The sequence below is a fragment of the Gopherus flavomarginatus genome, chromosome 2 (assembly GCF_025201925.1).
Source record: "Gopherus flavomarginatus isolate rGopFla2 chromosome 2, rGopFla2.mat.asm, whole genome shotgun sequence".
Lineage (NCBI taxonomy): Eukaryota > Metazoa > Chordata > Testudines > Testudinidae > Gopherus > Gopherus flavomarginatus.
The window spans coordinates 179,004,244-179,022,437 of record NC_066618.1 but is presented as its reverse complement, the minus strand read 5'-3'; the positions used below and the strand labels follow the sequence as shown (position 1 = coordinate 179,022,437).

At 40.5% G+C, this 18,194-nt stretch overlaps 1 protein-coding gene across 3 annotated transcripts in view; it reads left to right on the top strand.

Annotated features, from left to right (window-relative positions):
* Window positions 1-17,927, top strand: part of RPP40 (ribonuclease P/MRP subunit p40) — a 46,243-nt gene extending 28,316 nt beyond the window's left edge. The window contains exons 1-8 of one of the 3 annotated variants that reach the window (XM_050940202.1): window positions 235-396; window positions 7,807-7,951; window positions 10,749-10,817; window positions 12,381-12,476; window positions 13,924-14,049; window positions 15,740-15,938; window positions 16,219-16,353; window positions 17,513-17,927. In XM_050940202.1, coding sequence (XP_050796159.1) covers window positions 271-396; window positions 7,807-7,951; window positions 10,749-10,817; window positions 12,381-12,476; window positions 13,924-14,049; window positions 15,740-15,938; window positions 16,219-16,353; window positions 17,513-17,711 — 1,095 coding nt within the window. In that variant the 5' untranslated portion in view covers window positions 235-270 and the 3' untranslated portion in view covers window positions 17,712-17,927. Of the gene's footprint in view, window positions 1-234; window positions 397-7,806; window positions 7,952-10,748; window positions 10,818-12,380; window positions 12,477-13,923; window positions 14,050-15,739; window positions 15,939-16,218; window positions 16,354-17,512 lie in introns of those variants that run through there. The other 2 variants (XM_050940204.1, XM_050940203.1) reach the window with 2 other exon arrangements.
* Window positions 17,928-18,194: the final 267 nt, after the last annotated feature.

The window sequence follows — 18,194 nt, the reverse complement described above, 5'->3', positions numbered from 1 at the left end:
GGGCCCTCTGCCCCTATTTTGTACATGGGGAGAATGGCAGCAGCGTCACCTGCTATTACTGCGCATGCTCATCCTCTCGCTCACTAATTACATGGGTAGCAGGAGTTGAGGCTACACCGGAAACAGCTGCTCTGCATCTGGGAGGCGGCCGGAAGTAGCCGCACTGCCCCCGTCTGCCTCCCTCCCTCCTCCCTCTGCGTGACGTGTGTGGGGAGGTTCCCCCTCGGCTGCTTCCTTATTGGCGGTTGTTGCGCGGCGCGCGGATTCGGGATGTCGGTTCCGCTGCGGCGGCTCCGCGAGACCCCGCGGCACCTGCTGGTGTGCGAGAAAAGCCACATGCGGCATGAGCGCTCCCGGCACGCGGCGCACGTGCGGAGCCACGCCTACAACTGCCGCGTGAGTGCGGGACGGTTGGTGGCCGTTGGGGTGCGGGGCTTCTCTGACAGCGAGCGAGCGGGAGCCGCTCACCGCCTCCCAGCCCCGCTTCCTGCTGCCTGTCAGGGGCCGAGGGCCTGCCCGGCCCTTGGCTACAAACGTGCCCCGGTTTCATGGCGCAGACTTAGAAACCCCTTTGCCCTTGGTGTGGACGTGGCTCTGCTGCCACATCTGGCACGGGGCCTGTAGGGCTGGGGACTTCAGTTATAAGTGGAGGCCAACATGAGGGGTCTTCCCCAGTTTCACCTGCTCAGAGTGGCACACGTGTTAGTCTGTGTCAGCAAAAACAGCCAGGAGCCCTTGGGGCATCTTAGCCCTCGTCCAGACTAACCCGCGGCATCGGTGGGTTAAAATCGATTGCTCGGGGATCGATATATCGCGTCTAGTCTGGACGCGGTGTATCGATCCCCGAGCGCGCTTACATCGATTCCGGAACTCCATCAATCCGAACGGAGTTCCGGAATCGACACGGAGAGCCGCGGACATCGATGCCGCGCCGTCCAGACTGGTGAGTACCTCGATTTTAGAAATTCGACTTCAGCTACGTTATTCTCGTAGCTGAAGTTGCGTATCTAAAATCGATTTTAATTCCTAGTCTGGACGTGGCCCAAGAGACTAACAAATTAAAGGTGTTGCCCAAATAAATGTGTTAGTCTCTAAGATGCCACAAGGGCTTCTTGCTGTTTCTGCTCAGTTTGTAAGGCTGCTCATGGGACTTCTCAAGTGTGGACAAGGTCTCAGGCCTGGATTGCACTTAAAATTTAGGGTAGTACAGCTGTGGCACTCAGGAGTGTGAACAATCCTGAGCCTATAGCTACACTGACCTAACCTCTGTGTAGACACTGCTGGGAAGGTGCCCATCAACCTAGTTCCTGTCCTGCGGGGTGATGGAGTTCCTGCACCAAAAGGAAAAACCCTTTCAGTTGGTGTTGGTTTCATTTATGTTACAGGTTATGCCAGCCTAATTACAGTGACAACTATGTTGCTATACGACAGGTTTCAGAGCAGCAGCCGTGTTAGTCCGTATCCACAAAAGGAACAGGAGTACTTGTGGCACCTTAGGTACTAACAAATTTATTTCAACATAAGCTTTTGTGCGCTACAGATCACTTCTTTGGATGCATAGAATGGAACACACAGACAGGAGATATTTATACATACAGAGGACATGAAAAGGTGGAAGTTATGCATACTTCCAGTTGGTATGCATACTTCCACCATTTCATGTATGTATAAATATCTCCTGTCTGTGTGTTCCATTCTGTGCATCCGAAGAAGTGATCTATAGTCCACGAGAGCTTATGCTGAAATAAATTTGTTAGTCTGTAAGGTGCCACAAGTACTCCTGTTCTATGTTGCTATAGTCTCTGTAATGTAGACATGGCCTTAGACTGAAATACTAACAACCCAAAATCTACCAAGTGGTGTACACCATGATCTCTTTTCCCCTTTCACTTCAAAAACTAAAAAAAATCTAAAATTAAAATAGCTGAGCAACAGCCTCTTTTTTTGCATAAAGGTTTGTATTGCCAATTTTTCCATGTACATCTGCTCCATTGATGATTTCAGTTCAGCTCTTGGGACACAGTTCTTCACAGATGGATGAATTAAGTTGTGTGACTATTCCCCTCTCCCCCTTTTTTTTCTTTGCAGAATGCTGGATTTTTAAAGCAAAGAGGGAAAACCCCCAAAACTTGATATTTTCAGTCTAGAGCAAAACACTTTTTTTCCCATCCAGTTATAATTTGTCAGTGGGATTGTAGATCATATTTTTAATCTAAGCATGTCCTTTTAAAGTATCATTTGGATGAGGTGATGATAAATCAAGCTGGTAAAAACAAATAAAAATAATCTTATCACTTCTCTACTGGCACCTAAGGCTTTGTAACTGGTTATCCAACAAGATAATGTTGAAGGGGGAAGGAAGAGATCAGTGTTTACCAACTGGTAGATGTTTTGGTTGTTGGTATTTTAGTGTAAGGCCAGGTGTAAGCTCAGAAATTTGAATCTGTCACCAATAGAAGTTGGTGCAGTAAGAGATATTACCTCACTCACCTTATCTCTATAATTCTATGTCTGTATTTCTGAGATGTTTCTTTAAAGGACATGCAGTTGCTTCTAGAATGTCTTCTACACAGGGACTGTTAGTTTTAACCAAACTGGATCCATTATTGGTCTGCAAGTTGCTGTGTTTTAAAAACTCCAAAACTTAAATCACATTTAACAGCTATATTTGATGTATTGAACAAGGTGTCAAAAACAGATAAACAAGCCAACAGCAGATAGGTAATGTGATGCTTTCTTGAGGTGGTCCAGAGCTGTAAGTCACCCTGTTATCCTTTCTGCCTTAGCAAAAGAAGACTTGGTTGATATTACTCTGTGTGACAGCTCCCTGCCACCACAGTCTCCTGTTAGCTAGCCAAAAAAACTCCTTAGGATGCTGCCACCCCAACCTGTGCCTGGCAAATTAATCCTTGGTGCACTACAATTCTCAAACTCTCCAGAAGCATCTCTCTGCAGCATCCAGCCCCTGTCAATGGATGCTGAGAGAACTACCAACTCTGCAGCCGCCAAAAAGACAGACTACACACCTGCCTGCTGGTTCGGCTGAGGATGCACACCTCTCTTTTTATTATAACAGCACTGAGATGAATTTATAATAAAGCAAAAGTAGGTTTATTAAGACCAGAGATTTAAGTGAAATTAAGCAGAGATAATAGAAACAGAAAATGGTTACAAATGAAACAAAAGTATAACATGTTTGAGGCTATATATAACCTTAGCAGGCTCCATGCTTTGTCTAAAGCAGTTTTCTCACCTGCAGCTATTTCTCAGCATCATCAACTCATCTGGTTGGAGATCCACTGTTCATAGATGCAAAGAGCACTGACCTCTTTGTTCCCTCAGTTATGAGTAGCAAGATGTCTTTTTGCTGCTTATATTCCCCAAAGTTCATAGTCTTTGTCCCAAGAGTCAGGCTGACTCCCTGCAGTTCAGATTATGAGGTGTCCTCTGGTATGCTGATGCCATGCTGTTGCCTCATCCTCTTGATAACTGGTATTTACCTCAGATGCAAATGAAAGGTCCATTGTCTCTGGCATACCTGTGCTTGGTTTACATTAGACACAGGCACCTGGCATTGGCCACTGTCGGAAGGCAGGATACTGGGCTAGATGGGTCTCTGGCATACCTGTGCTTGGTTTACATTAGACACAGGCACCTGGCATTGGCCACTGTCGGAAGGCAGGATACTGGGCTAGATGGATCCTTGGTCTGACCCAGTATGGCTGTTCTTTATGTCAGGCCTGATAGGAGTTGATCAAATCTGCCCCCAGAACTTATTGTAGAAACATATTTCCAGCACACATGCATAACTCTTTATACTGCATCCATGCATCATCATGCAATTATATTAATGACTATTGTGTCACTAGCTTTCACTTGATACTTCACACAACATTCTGCAGAAAATAACATGACAGTAATGTGGTAGATGTAATGAGTGTGTCATTGGAATTGGTATATTGGAATTGGAAAAGGTTAACAAAAATTATTAGGGGTATGGAACAGCTTCCATAGGAGGAGAGATTAAGAAGACTGGGACTTTTCAGCTTGGAAAAGAGATAACTAAGGGGGGAAACAATAGAGGTCTATAAAAGAATGACTGGTGTGGACAAAGTAAATAAGGAAGTGTTATTTACTCCTCATAACACAAGAACTAGGGGTCACCAAATGAAATGAAGAGGCAGCAGGTTTAAAACAAACAAAGGGAAGTATTTCTTCACACAACGCACAATAAAATTGTGGAACTCCTTGCCAGAGGATGTTGTGAAGGCCAAGTCTATAACAGGGTTCAAAAAGGAACTAGATAAGTTCATAGAAGATAGATCCATCAGTGGCTATTAGCCTGGATGGACAGGAATGTTGTCTCAAGCCTCTATTTGCCTGAAGCTGGGAATGGGCAACAGGATCGATTGCTTGATGATTACCTGTTCATTCCCTCTGAAGCACCTGGCATTGGCCACTGTTGGAAGACAGGATACTGGGCTAGATGGATCTTTGGTCTGACCCAGTATGGCTGTTCTTTATGTCAGGCCTGATAGGAGTTACAGAACAGTGGGCCCTCTGCCATTGGCACTGAGTGCCTCTTAGGATCACAGTATAGTTTTTAGACTCATGTTTCAATTAGTGTGTAAGTTATTCGTAAATTAATCTTCCTGGCTGCAGCAGTACCTAAAGCCTAGATCCTGCAAACTGCTGCATACAGCCAGAACCCCATTGAAATCAGTGAAGCTCCATGTGGGTGTAAGGGTGCAGAATTGTGTCTGAAGGTTAAAGGTACCAATCCTACAAGTGACTCCTTGGGAGTGGACCCCATTGATCACATAGAGCATTTTCTGGAATGGGGCCTAAAATTGTATGCAAACATTTGTAACAAAAGATTGGAAAGAGAGAGCTTCTCTCTTAGAATCAAATTGAGTTGCATTTTGCAGCAGCAAGTAAGCAAGTTGTAGTTGAGTTTACTAAGCCTCCTCTTGTTTGGCTGCAAAATTAAATGATCACTTGCTTTTCTGGCAAAGTTTAGTAACCACAGTTAAACCATCTGAATGTTGCTGAAAACCCCAAATCCACTCTGTTCCCTCCCTTGTCACCACAGACTCCTGTGCGACCCTCAGTGCCAACTAGCAGAGAGCACAACATACCATAAGTCACATCAGGCGCGACACTCTCATTGCCCCAACATACTGTGGTCATAATCTGTATCTAAATGGTGTTGTGTGAAGTATCCTATGCAAACTGTTAACATGTTGGTCCTGAAAATCATTGCATGATATATGTATAGGGTGTGTACAAAGAGTTAGAAATGTGTGCTGAAAATATGTTTGTTTGGCAGGCAGCATATAAAGCCCAGCCTGCCCTAGACAAAGGAATATGTTTTCACTTGTCTGGCCAGCTTGATCACAGAGGACAATGAAAAATATATTTACATATAAGGTAAACAAAGCCATCAAACTAGCAAGTGGGGAGATGATCACAATGGGGGATGGAGTCTGTACCTTCCTGGCTCTTGAAACAGATACAATGAACTTTGGGGTAATATAAGGGAAACAGAGAGATTTGAGTCATCCGTCACTGAGGGAACTTAGGGTTCAGTGTCCTCCAAGCCTGTGAAAGCTCTCTTGGCCTAGAAGGCAACAGTAGCTGGAAACTGACTATAGGTTAGAAACCTGCTTAGAAAAGGGAACTTTCTGAAATTGTTTGCCACAATAAAGCATATTTAGTTTTGTTTTGTTTCACTTGTAACCATACCTGTGTTTTTATTTTTATTTATTATCACTTAAATTTATTCTTTAACTTATTTTTGTTTTATTACAAAACCACGTCAGTGCTGTGTATTAAATTGGAGAGTGAATCTTCAGCTGACGTAACAGGCTAATATGCATGCAGTCTTTTTTGTAGGCAGCAAACTTGATAATTTCTGGGAGTGTCCAGTGAGAGGGACTGGATACGGCAAAGAGATGTCTCTGTGGAACTTGGGAATTGGGGTTCACTGGTTATTACATGCAAAGCCAGTTTCGGACTGGCAGAATCCTGTAGCATTTGCTGGTGAAGAAGAAAAGCTGGTGTGCCAGGCCTCTGACACGTTCCTTAGCAGCAGCAAAGCTCTCGCTTGCTGGATCTGAGAGGGGGTAACAACAAGGTGGCGTATAGTTCTGGGTACCCCAACAGAAGCATCACACCCTGATTAGGAAATTAATGGATAAAACATTTAAACTGAGGCTCAGGAATTCTCAAGAATACACGTCTCCCAAGTCTCACCCCCTTCCTTTTCCAAACCACTACTTTTGTGTTATTGTCAACAAGGTCTATCTCACTCTCTTCCGAAGGGCAGCTCAGTGCTGCCATGTCAGACTCAGTCTATTCCCAGCTCCTCTATATTCTATTCTGTATGGGTTCTTATACTATGTTCATCACCTTAGTAGCTGAGGACTATATGCACAAAGGTATGTAGACATCTAAACATCAGAGTTTGGCACCTAAGTCCCAGTTTTAGGCTCTAATGCAATTCACAAAACTCCAGCCGAACCATGTAGGCATCTAATCTCACTCAGCACCTAAATTTTCAGGGAAAAAATTCATAGCTACTTACGTTTCTGCCTCTGGGCCTGTGCACTGCTGCCTTGCTCTAACTGTCTGGAATCCTGTCTCCTGCCTAAGCTCCAGAGCAATTTATGAATGGGGGAAGATAGGTGTTCACCTGCCTAACTTACTGGTGGCGCTCGATCCAGTAGGTGTGCTCAGAGTCTGCTTACCAGATCGGATCCTATTCAAAATCTAGTGTTTGGTTGTAACTTTTAGCCCAGTGGTTAGAGCACTCACCCAGGAGGTGGAAGACCCAGCATCCAGTCCCGCCTGCTCCATTGACTCTTTCATTTAGCTGCAGTGAAACAGCTTCAGCATGAGAGATTGAGGAAGCGGTGTATCAGATTATCCCATTATCAGTGGTTAAAGCATTTGCCTGAGAAGTGGGAAACCCCTGTTAAATCCTGGTAGGAGGGGGAATTTTGAATCTAGGTCTCCCTCATCCTGTGAGTGCTCTAACCATTGGTCACAAGGAAGACAGCTGCAGCAGCACCTCCTCCTTTGATTGTCTTGTGTAGCATTGAGAGCCGGCTTAGTTCATTCCCATAAGAAACACATTAGGCCCTAATCTGCTTGAATTTGGGAGAATAGCCAAACTACATTGAATGTACCTGATCTCATCTGAGTTTTTATGGATCAAGCTGGCTTTATTTTGGGGGCGAGAGGGGGTGTGTGTGTAAATCTGTGTGTTGCATCATGGAATGTATTCGTTTTAAAAATGGACCAAATCCTACCCTAATTTCCATTCGTGCATGGGCATAACTAAGGACAGATTTAACCCATTATAAGGTAAATGCCCCAAATAGCAGAGGTAAAAAGCATTCAGAACAGATTTTAAACTAACCTTTATTTTATCTTAAAACCATACCCTTTTCAAAACCATGCTGTGCAATAGTATCCCTTTCTGTAGTGCTTTAAATGGCACTGTACTGTGTATGAACTATGCAAAATAGAGAACCAAGTCCTAAAAATAAGGTTTGGTAATTGTGAAACTCAAGGGCATCTGGGGTAGGGCTGGCTTAAAATCAGTTATGTGCTGAATTCACCTCTTGCTATTTGGGGCACTCACCCATCTACAGATACTTTTAGCTCTTTAATTTTATATGCTGCTCTTTGAGGAGCTGAATTTTTGTTTGCTTATTTATTTTCTTCAGCCCTGTTTTGTAATTTCTATTATCTATGTTTATATATGAGATCTAATTTGCATTACAAATATGGTCTGAATAGGTGTCATTTTTGATTCCTGAATGTGGAATTCTTCCAGAAGCACTGAAAAGTGTTATCACAGACATTGGAGAGTATTATTTGGTGAAGAATTTATCCCTTCATGAATTGGTTACGCATGAATTTATCAATACATTTGTGAAGAAAGGTAAGGGGGAGCTAAAAATACATACAGTGAATATGAATTAAACCAAATGTCTTGCCAGTGCTTCCTGGAATAGTAAAAAGTGCTTTTTTTTCCCTATTAGTTTGTTGTACTGTGACATTCTTGGCATTTGAAAGAGAAGAACAAATAGAGAAGCCTGCATCACTATTCTCTCTGGTCCCTAGTAAATAGGCTATTATACCTGTTATAGTGCAGAGGAGAAAGGTTAGTGGTAGAAGAAATGGTAGAGGATGGACAGAAAATGTGGGGAGAGAGCAAGGTCACTGGGTTTGTTTGTTTGTTTTTTTAAGGCTGAGAAAACTTAACAAAGAGAATCCTGTAGTACACTCAGATCAGTTTATTCTCTTCCTTATTAGAGTTCTTGGACAAATGCCTGAAAATATACACTGCTCCTGACAGTGTTTATCTTTACAACAGCTTTCCCCACATAATTCTTAACAGGAATGATCTCGTAAACCACTAGCTAGAGAGCAAAGCGTCAAACATTTGAAAGCAGTAATTCCAAGATTTCAGAATGATGTTCTAGCCCTACAGGGCTTGAGGTAACAGTTATTTAGGGTGTGTCTACAGTGCAAAAAAAAGTGTTCTTAACTTGGATTAGCCAACTGCAATAGCTAATTTGAGTGAAAATAGCAATGAAGACACAGCAGTTTGGCTTTTACTCAGGTTAGCGGCTCAAATTAAAATCTATAGGAAGAGGAGCCTAACTGCTAACCAAATTTAAAAGCCAAGTGCTATATCTTCACTGATATTTTAACACAAGTTAACTACCACAGGGTAAGTAATCCAAGTTAAAAACACACCTTTTTTTTGTAGTGTAGACATACACTATGGCAGTGTTTTTCAAACTGTGGGTTGTGACCCAGTACTGGGTCATGACATGTAAGGCACTGGGTCGCCTTGCTGTGGTCAGCACTGCCGATAGTCATTAAAATTCCCGTCAGTGGTGCTTCCCAGCTAAGGCAGGCTAGTGCCTACCTTTTCCAACACCGCACTGCGCCCCAGAAGGAGCCAGCAGCGGGTTCATCTCCTAGGCAGGAGGGCCATGGGGCTCTGCATGCTGCCCCAACCCCGAGCACCAGCTCCATACTCCCATTGGCCAGAAACTGGCCAATGGTAGCTGAGGGGGAGAGGGAGGATAGGTGCCTGTGGGTGAGAATCACGCGAAACCACTTGCGTGCCTCTACCTGGGAGCCAGACTTGTTGCTGGCTGCTTCTGGGGCACAGCACAGTCCACGGTGCCAAGACAAGTGGGAAGCCTGCCTCTGCACCCCAGCTACGCTGCTGACTGGGAGCTGCTGGAGGTAACCCCGTGCCCCAACCCCGTGCCCCAACCCCATGCCTCAGCCCTGAGGTCCCCCCAGAGCCCAGCCCTACCCCAGAGCCTGCACCCCCAGCCCTGAGCCCTGACCCCTTTCTGTGCCCCAACCCCCTGCCCTGGGTTGCGAGCATCAACAGTTTTCTTCAACTGGGTCCCCAGAAAAAAAAGTTTGAAAACCACTGCACTAAGATGCATCAAACTTTGAAGTGTGTTTGTACATGGGTGAAAGGGAGAAGCAAAATGTTAGAATCAGAAGCCTTATTAAGGTTTGTGGTGATCTGACCTATCAGGAATAGCAATAGGTGAATATGTGTCAGGCCTGTGGCATCCTTTATAGGAATGGAATGAAGGAAGGTTAGCCCTGGTGCTCTAGCTCAGTTCCCATCTGAGTAATTACAGTCTGCCTACCTGAATTCTCCTTGCAGTTTCAATTGGATGTGATTTATGCTTTGCTTTATGTCCTGAACTGTAGTGATATGTTGCTGTTGTTGTTAAATCGCAGCTATCTTCCAGCCTAGAGGTAACTGCATTTCAGATATTAGTGACGTGATTCTTCTCCATATAGTTTATAATCATCTTGTGAAAGTTTTGGGTCTCTCGTTAAATGTCATTATAGAGATAGTAATTATGAATAAAATCTGCACGTTCCAAAGAGGGCATGTAAATCTGCACATAGAAATGGTTTCTCCCTCTGGTGTTTCTTCCATCTTGAACATCAAAGATGGAACAACCTGTCTCCTGCCTTTGATATTTAACACTCTGAAGAAAAGGCATGTTGGTGGCAGACATCCAGGGACATCCACCACTTTGTTGATGCCAAAAAGTTCCCTATCACTGAGGACTCAATCATGGAGCAAAGCATTTTTTCAAATGAGCTGATTTAAAAGGAAAGTAGTTAATCCTTGATGGAGGGACAATTACTTACTAAATTTAGGATCCTCTTTCTTGCTGCTCTTATTCTCTTGAATAGTACTAGTGCCAACAGTTCCTATTCAAGCAATGGGACCACTCGTGCCAAGATTACAGGACTGGGCTCTTGATTTTAGAAGATGAAGGTGGTTGTGGGATATGACTGGGAAAAAATGTCCACAATAACAACATTGTTCTCTTTTTTTTTTTTTCAATGTGACCCAATATCTGAAAAATGGTTGGACCAAATTTTTTTCTAATTTGGTGAAAAGAATCACTTCCTGGGTGAAATAAAGTGTTTCAGTTTTGGGCCTGGAATGAATTTCATCTGGGTTATAAAACCCTGAAAATGTCATTGTCAAATTTGTAGAGGCAACATGAAAGTACCATAGTGGGAGAAGGCTAATTACTTTGAAGTGCAGAAATCAAGCAGGATCTAAACAGCAACTGACTGATTTATTTATCTTGAGATGAGTCTAACTTAAATATTGGCAGTATATTTTTTGAGAACTGTATAACCTCAGATTTTACTGTTCCTTTGTGTTAAAGGTTCATGCTATGCTCTTACATACAACACAAAAATTGATCAAGATAATGCTGCTGCTCTACTACCAACTGGTATGAATTCATACTATTCATTATGCACAGATATTGACTAAGGCCTTTGATTGTTTTGTTTTTATTTGGGTTTTTGAAAGGGGTACCGTCAACTGGAAAAATCATGAGTACATTTCTTTACCTATACTTACTAGTAATTATTCAAGTGAAATATTAAAAAAAAGAAAGTTACTCTTTGTTCATTTGTGCAATTTATTTCATTTCTTACATCATGGACAGTAAACTCAATTAAGTCAGTTTCACTTTTACTTATTTTAAATGGTCAGTGCTGCAAACCTTGGGTTGCTAATGTTGTAGAGGAATGTTTGTGTAAAAACTGTTTTCATTGAAATTAAAAAACAAGCTTTTCTGTTGGTCTGAAACTTTATTAAAGGCTGCTTCTTACAAACTCTAAAATCAAAACCATTTTAAGTTGACGCTGCCCCCTTAAAAAATATGGATCAGGTGGTTTTAGTATATTTCTCAAAATACTATGATGAAATATTTAGTACTTAAAAGTACTGAGTAATACTTCTCTCAAAGTATAATTAAGCATTTCACATATGAGAGTAATGGAGAGCTTTGTTTTGTTTCACTGTTTTCCAAACATCTTGAGATTTCAACATATTATACAATACATATTACATCAATTACAGTAAAAATGTAAATCTTTTCATATCCTTTTAATTTTGGTCTCATTTGCTAATTGTCATAACCCAGTTGTGTGCAAAAAAAAAAAAAAAAGCAAGCGTTTGGCAGAGCACAAGTAAACTGAAATTCTTCATGTAAGCTCTTTGCAACAGGGATATCATCTTTTGTATGTATATACAGCCACTAACCCAATGGAAATCTGATCCTGATTGTGGTCTCTGGATGCTAGCAATGTGTAAATGTTTCAAAATAATATTCACAGCCATTCTGGAGTCCATGATTTAGGCACTGGGTGATATCACAGTTCAGTCCTTTTTGACCCTCAATATTATTATTTTGTGGTAGTGTCCAAAGACCCCAGTCAGGATCAAGGGCTCCATTGTGCTAAATGCTGTACAGCGGCAAAGGATGGCTCTGTGAATGCACTGAAGTGTTTTCAATCTAAGCTGCAAACTTCAGACACTTAAGTATGTGCTTAACTTCACTCACCTGAGTAGGCCCATTGAAGTCAATAAGTTTAAGCACAGCAACAGCTTCAAGCATATGCGAGTGTTTGCAGAATCAGGGCCTAACACAAGATTCAACAAATGAATATAACAAACACTAGGGAATAGCTGGGAGGAGGGAAGATATGGGTGACAGAAGTGACATGGCAAAGTTACATAGGGTAATTGCACAACTCAGGAATTATGTTATTTAGGGTTCACTCATGCTAATTCATAAGACATATTTTGACAACCAACAATAATCTACTGTTAAGATTTTCCAGGATTACTCTTTGTGATCCATTTAACTAGAACTGAAGAAGCCTGGATTACATTACTAACACCTAGTGATCCAGATTTAACTTTATGCAGCATGATACTCTCAAAGACTTAAAAGAGAGCTATGGAAGAGATAACTGCTACTAACAAAAATCCATTCTGTTCATAGGAAAACTAATTATATCAGTAGACAAGGACACGTATGAGGAGCTTGGACTACAAGGTCGTCCATCTCAGTATTCTGGTAAAAAAGTCATGAGATATAGTAAGTATTGTTTACACTTACAGCACCTATTCTAATAGTAATATCTATTTATAAAGGTTCTTAATAGGACACCAAACTATCTGAGTTTAAGCTTTGATTCCTCTAAATTCGGTTAATCTCTCAGATGTTTTCTCCCTGTGTACATACCACCATACACATATTGAGAGAAATATGTAAACTACACAAGTAACAAGAAAAGCACAAATAGAACATATACATTTAATATTTTGTTGATATTGTAAGAACTTAATTTCTGCATTTCTTGATTGATTTTTATTACATATCCCTTTTATTGCAGTAATGTAGGATGTGAGCATTTTTGCATTTTATATTCTGTATGCAATCTCTGTATCTTCACAGCAGAAAAAGAAAAACCCTAATCTTTTTTTTTTAAATGAAAGCTTACACCTTGTAGAATGCTGCAGAAACTGCAAAGAAAAAAAAACTACATTTGAGGGACCCCTTTTGTTGAGAGAGAGAGAGAGAGAGAGAGAGAGAGAGATTGGATTTTGTTCTGTGTGTTTGTGACACAAAATCTTTCTCAGGCAAATTGTCCTTTCAGTAGCCTCCGTGCCTTGCACACTGTAAAGAAAATTTGCAGTTCTTAGTGGATATCCTGTGGACATGTTTATGACTGATTTTTTACAAATCACTAACTCTCTTAGTTCATATCCTCCCCACACAAACCTAGAAGGGCCGTACATATTGAAAGCTAATTACAAGCAAAGATGAACTTTCAGAGTGCTGTTGATTTTAAGTTATCTGCATAAAAACAACTGGTAGCAAAATAGGAAATAATGCTATTTCATCAAACTTAAAAATGGCTCAATAAAATTTCTTCAGTTTTTTTCAAAATTCATCTTTGAACTGGGACCAATGGGTGTGGGAAAACAGGCTCATAATGGAAACAGTGCTGAAGCCATAAGTATGGCTTTTGCTGGTACTGTAAGCTATAGCTTTTTTCTTACATGCCAATGGTCTGTTGCTAGTATTTTTTTAAAGCCACTATTTTGGCATGACAGCTCCCCCTTTTCTTATTTCCCTCACAAAAGTGAGCTGCTCATTGCTGGTTTTTAGAAAGCAGTTAACCTTAAAAAAAAAAAAAACAAACAAAAAGCCACCAAACAAAATCCCACAACTTTCCCTTGATTTCTGCACAGTGAAGCTGAGACACAAGCAGAGAAGATAGCAAAAGGCAGCAGTTGTAACATCTTCTACATCAGAATAGAGAGAGAGAAATTTTCATGTGCAAAATGGAGAGCAACAGCTATATGACTAAGATTTTGAGAGAGTGCTACAAGGCATGGAGGGTTAACTTAAAAGGAAAAACAAAGTGTATCCATAAAAAGTAGTTGACAACGTCTTCTAGTTCTCTGATAATTCTTATAGAATCTGAATATTAAAGCTGAGCTCTGTTGAGTAAAATTTGCCCTTTCATCTTTCACAGTTATTACCATTGACTTGACTGACTCAGCCTTTGATCCTGATAGTAAGAAACATAAAAGAGTGCTTTGGGCCTTGAAAGAGAAGAAACCTTTAGAATTTGATTTCCTGCTGTCCTGGCATAACAAAGGTAATAAGAATGAACTGTAATATTAGAAGAATATTAGAATATTAACTATGGATGACATAAAATTAGATGGGTGAGGTTATATCTTTTATTGAACCAACTTCTGCTGGTGAGAGAGACAAGCTTTTGAGCTTACAAAGAGCTGTTCCTCAGGTCTGGGCTGTGTGAAGAGTTCTGTGTAAGCTAGAAAGCTTGTCTGTCTCACCAACGGAAGTTGGTCCAGTAAAAGATATTACCTCACCGAAGTTGTCTCTCTAATATCCTGGGACCAACAACACTGCATACACCAATAATTAGATATCATTCTTATTTGGGTTGTAAACTTGTAATATAGTGGCATTTTGTTACTTGCAGAACAAACTCTTGTTGATGGCACCTCAAAGGTGCAGTGACATGAAGTAAAATTGGTCAGGAAGAAAACTGCAGTTGCTGTTTGATTTTGAAATTAATGTACAACCACTGTATGGCCTGCTATTGCGCTTTTGTAAGGCTGATTAAAAAATGTCCATTGAAACTATTTTTTGACACAGTTTTTTTTTTTCTTTTCATCAAACAACCAAAACATTTTGATTTGGAAGTACTGCAGTGGTGCCTCAGGGGAGATGTAATTTGTTTGCCTCATGTCCCCATTTTCCTCTATAGGCCAGGCTCCTTGTTCTGGCTTCATCTGCCATGATCCACTGTCTCCCCTCTCCAAAAGGGGAAACTGTGGTACATTATAGGAGTTGTCCAACATCAACCAGGAAGCCTGGCCTATAGAGGAGAATGAGAGCACAAGGCACTGCAGCAGTATTTCCAAGTCAAAATATTTTGGTTTTCCACATAAATGTTTTTTGTTTTGAAATTTTATTGAAAAATTGAAATTTTCCATGGGGAAAAGTGGCCATTTTTCAAGCAGCTCTATGCTGTTCCTCTGACATGCAGAATACAAGCTCTCTTGTTGGTGGCCTATATAGAACATCTCTTCAGAAACAGCCTGCCACTGACTTTTTCAGAAGGAGACTTAGTATTGTTTTTCTCCTTTCATCCAAGGATCTCAAAGTGTAGGCAGGGACACTATAAAAATTGCCTTTTACCAATTGGATATCTTGCTTTTGAGTCTGTTAATATATCTTGAAGAGATGGTGTGGGAGAAAAGAGGACAGACTCAAAACATAATGTTAGTGATAAACTATATTCAGGTGATCATGTTCTATTTGTAATAAACTGTCATCTAAGCCTCCAAATCTGTTTAACATTTCAGTGGGATGATCAGATTCTCCATTTGCATTCTTATAGAGAAAGAACAAGTGGAAAAGCATAATTTTTCCTTTCCTATGGCTATTTATTTGGAAACATTAAACACTCATCCTTGAAGATGTTCTGTAACACGAGTTTAATTTTTTATTTTGCCTTAACTGTTGCTAATGACAAATTGAATTATACAAATATGGCTCAATAAGGTTTCTCTGTAGAGCTTGCTGGATCTGAAACTGTACTTCATTTCCAAGAAAAGAGGAGAAGATAAAAAAATCTAGGGCTCTGGCGCAGGTAGATAAATAGCGTGTAAGCAGTTTTAATTTCAGTTCATCATATAGAGCATCTCACACATCTTTCCTTTACAGATGCATGCAAAGGTTTCAGTTTAGTTTGATACTCACTGTTCCTTTGTTGTTGCAGTTTTATAACAACTTTTTGTGGCCTGTGTTGTTAGGTGCAGAAGGATCAACACTGATGTCATACTTTTCCAAAAACCAAATACAAGCCCATCAGCCAAAAACAACATTCAGCACATTAAGAAATTTGCAGTGTCCAGTGTTCCATAGTAATGAACTGCATGGAAAGCTGGAAGAGTCATGCAGTGCGCAGGAACTGTTTGAATGGCTAGGTGCCGTTTGCAACAAAGTTGGTTTGTAAGTATCTGAACTTGCCTTGATCTTAAATATTTAAAAAAAACAACCATAAGCCATAATTTTCTACCTTTGATGCTTGATAGTAGGCACTTCAGTCTTTAGGTACCTTAAATAAGTGACTTGATTTTTCACGGTGCTCAGCACTTCTGAAAAACAGACTGTTTATTTAGAGGCCTAAATATGTATTTAGGTGCTTCATGGTTGATGCACAACTCTGAAAATGGTAGCGTTGGTGTAGAAAATTTGCAGTGTACTTCATCCAGATTATTTCTGTTTTCAGAGACAACAAGTCCTTTAGCTTCTTATCAACCTATTGCTGTCCTCAGCCCAGCACAATAGTGGAGCAAGCCTATTTGTGCACAATCACTGGCTTTATACTCCCAGAGAAGATAATTCAGTTATTGGAACAGCTATGGTAAGGGCCATCAGAGGTACATTATTATAACATATTTACAATGTTAATACTTTTCCCCTTCAAAGTGTTTTACAAAGATTAATCTTCAGCACCCCACAGAGGTAAGTAAAGGATATCATCCCCAATTACATACAGGGAAACTGAAGCAAAGAGGTTAAGGCCAAAATTATCAACAGTGACAACTGATTTTGACTACCTCAGCTTTGGGGGACCCAACTTTGAGATATTCTAGTCTTGTTGTTTGTTGTTTTTTTAGTGTTAAGCAGCCACAACTCTTGTTGAAGTTATGGCAGCTGTGGGAGCTCAGCATTTTTGAAAATCAGGCGCACTGTATGTCATATTGGACAACTCACAGCCAAATTTTCAACTTCTAAAGCAAGTCACACTGAGCTTTGATTAAAACACAGATGTTCTGGCTCCCAGTCTTAAGACCACTGGACAATGCCTGGCCTTTATTAATATCAGTTTGATTTGTAGTCTGGTTCCCTTCTGATGGCCGCAGTACTAATCCACAAAAAGAGTCCGTTCACCAGATTTTCTTTCCATATGTCTTCCACTCTGACATTGGATTGTTCTATTATCCCAGGCACAAATAATGCCAATTCCCTGCAATATGGTGGCTGCCAGAGGCTGCTCAGAAAAGCTGGTTTTATTTAAAAAAAAGTATTTCTAATTAAAGTACAGCTCAGTTACATGTGTCAAAGTACATAATACAATATAAATCTTCAGGGGTGAAGTTCTGCATTGTGAAATGCCATTTGATGCCATTTTTTTTGTTTTTCGTTCAGTTTTACATAATCAGTTAACATTAAAATATTTAAACTGAGCAGTCTCATAAATATTTTAATTTAAGACAATATTAAGGGTCTGAAGGAATGCTAGTGCCTCAGCAGGAAAACTACAACCCTTTGTGCTCTCCATATGTACCTTCTAAAATGGTGTGACAGCAGTTGGAATTTCTCATATAAAACATTTGTTTTCAAATAAGATACTCATTACACTACTGGGTTTCCTACATTTCAGTAAACCCAAGAGTGATTTTTAACTCCTTAGTTATACATTTCAGTTAAGTAGTTGGGTCTCTAATTCCATTCTGGTGTACTTCAACATAATTTATTGTTCCGTTCTAATTAGCAGTTAACTTATTTTTCTTTTCCAGTTGCTATTTTGATGAACCGAAATTGGCTCAGTGGGTGACCTTAACCGTGCATGGCTTTGCAGACAGCCCTGTTTCCTGGAGAGAAAGTGAACATGGTTTCCAAAAGGGAGGAGAGAACTTGTACAATTTTGTTGTTTTTAGGAACCTGGACTATTGGCTTCAAATGGCTGTTGGAGCAAATGATGATTGCCCACCTTAAAAGTTCTGCCTGTAGGGAAGTTTCTCAAAAAGAATTATCTGAGATGTGCTTACAAAAATATCAGACAATTAATTAGCCATTGAAAGGATCTATGTATATAGATCATGTTAGCATCTTATTGCTTCCACATGACAACTGGAAAAGTCTTGTTTACTGGAATGTGTATTTTTGTCATATCTATTTTTAATAAAAAGTGAAACATCTGTTCCTTAGAAATCTTGTTACATATTCTACAAATGTGTAATCTTGACAAAATGATAAATGGTTTTCTAAATCATGGCCTTTTGTGTTAAAAAAAAAATAACAAACAAACGGCACACCTTCTTCCACTGTTCAGATACCAGGAACAGAAATTCCACCTTCCAACACAGAAAGAAATTAAAGCCGCAGTAAGGGGGCTGCAGTCTGGGAAAGTTCTTTGCTCCAATAAATATTGAATATGGCTGGCTCACCTGACAGAAGCTTTATTGGATGTTTTATTTT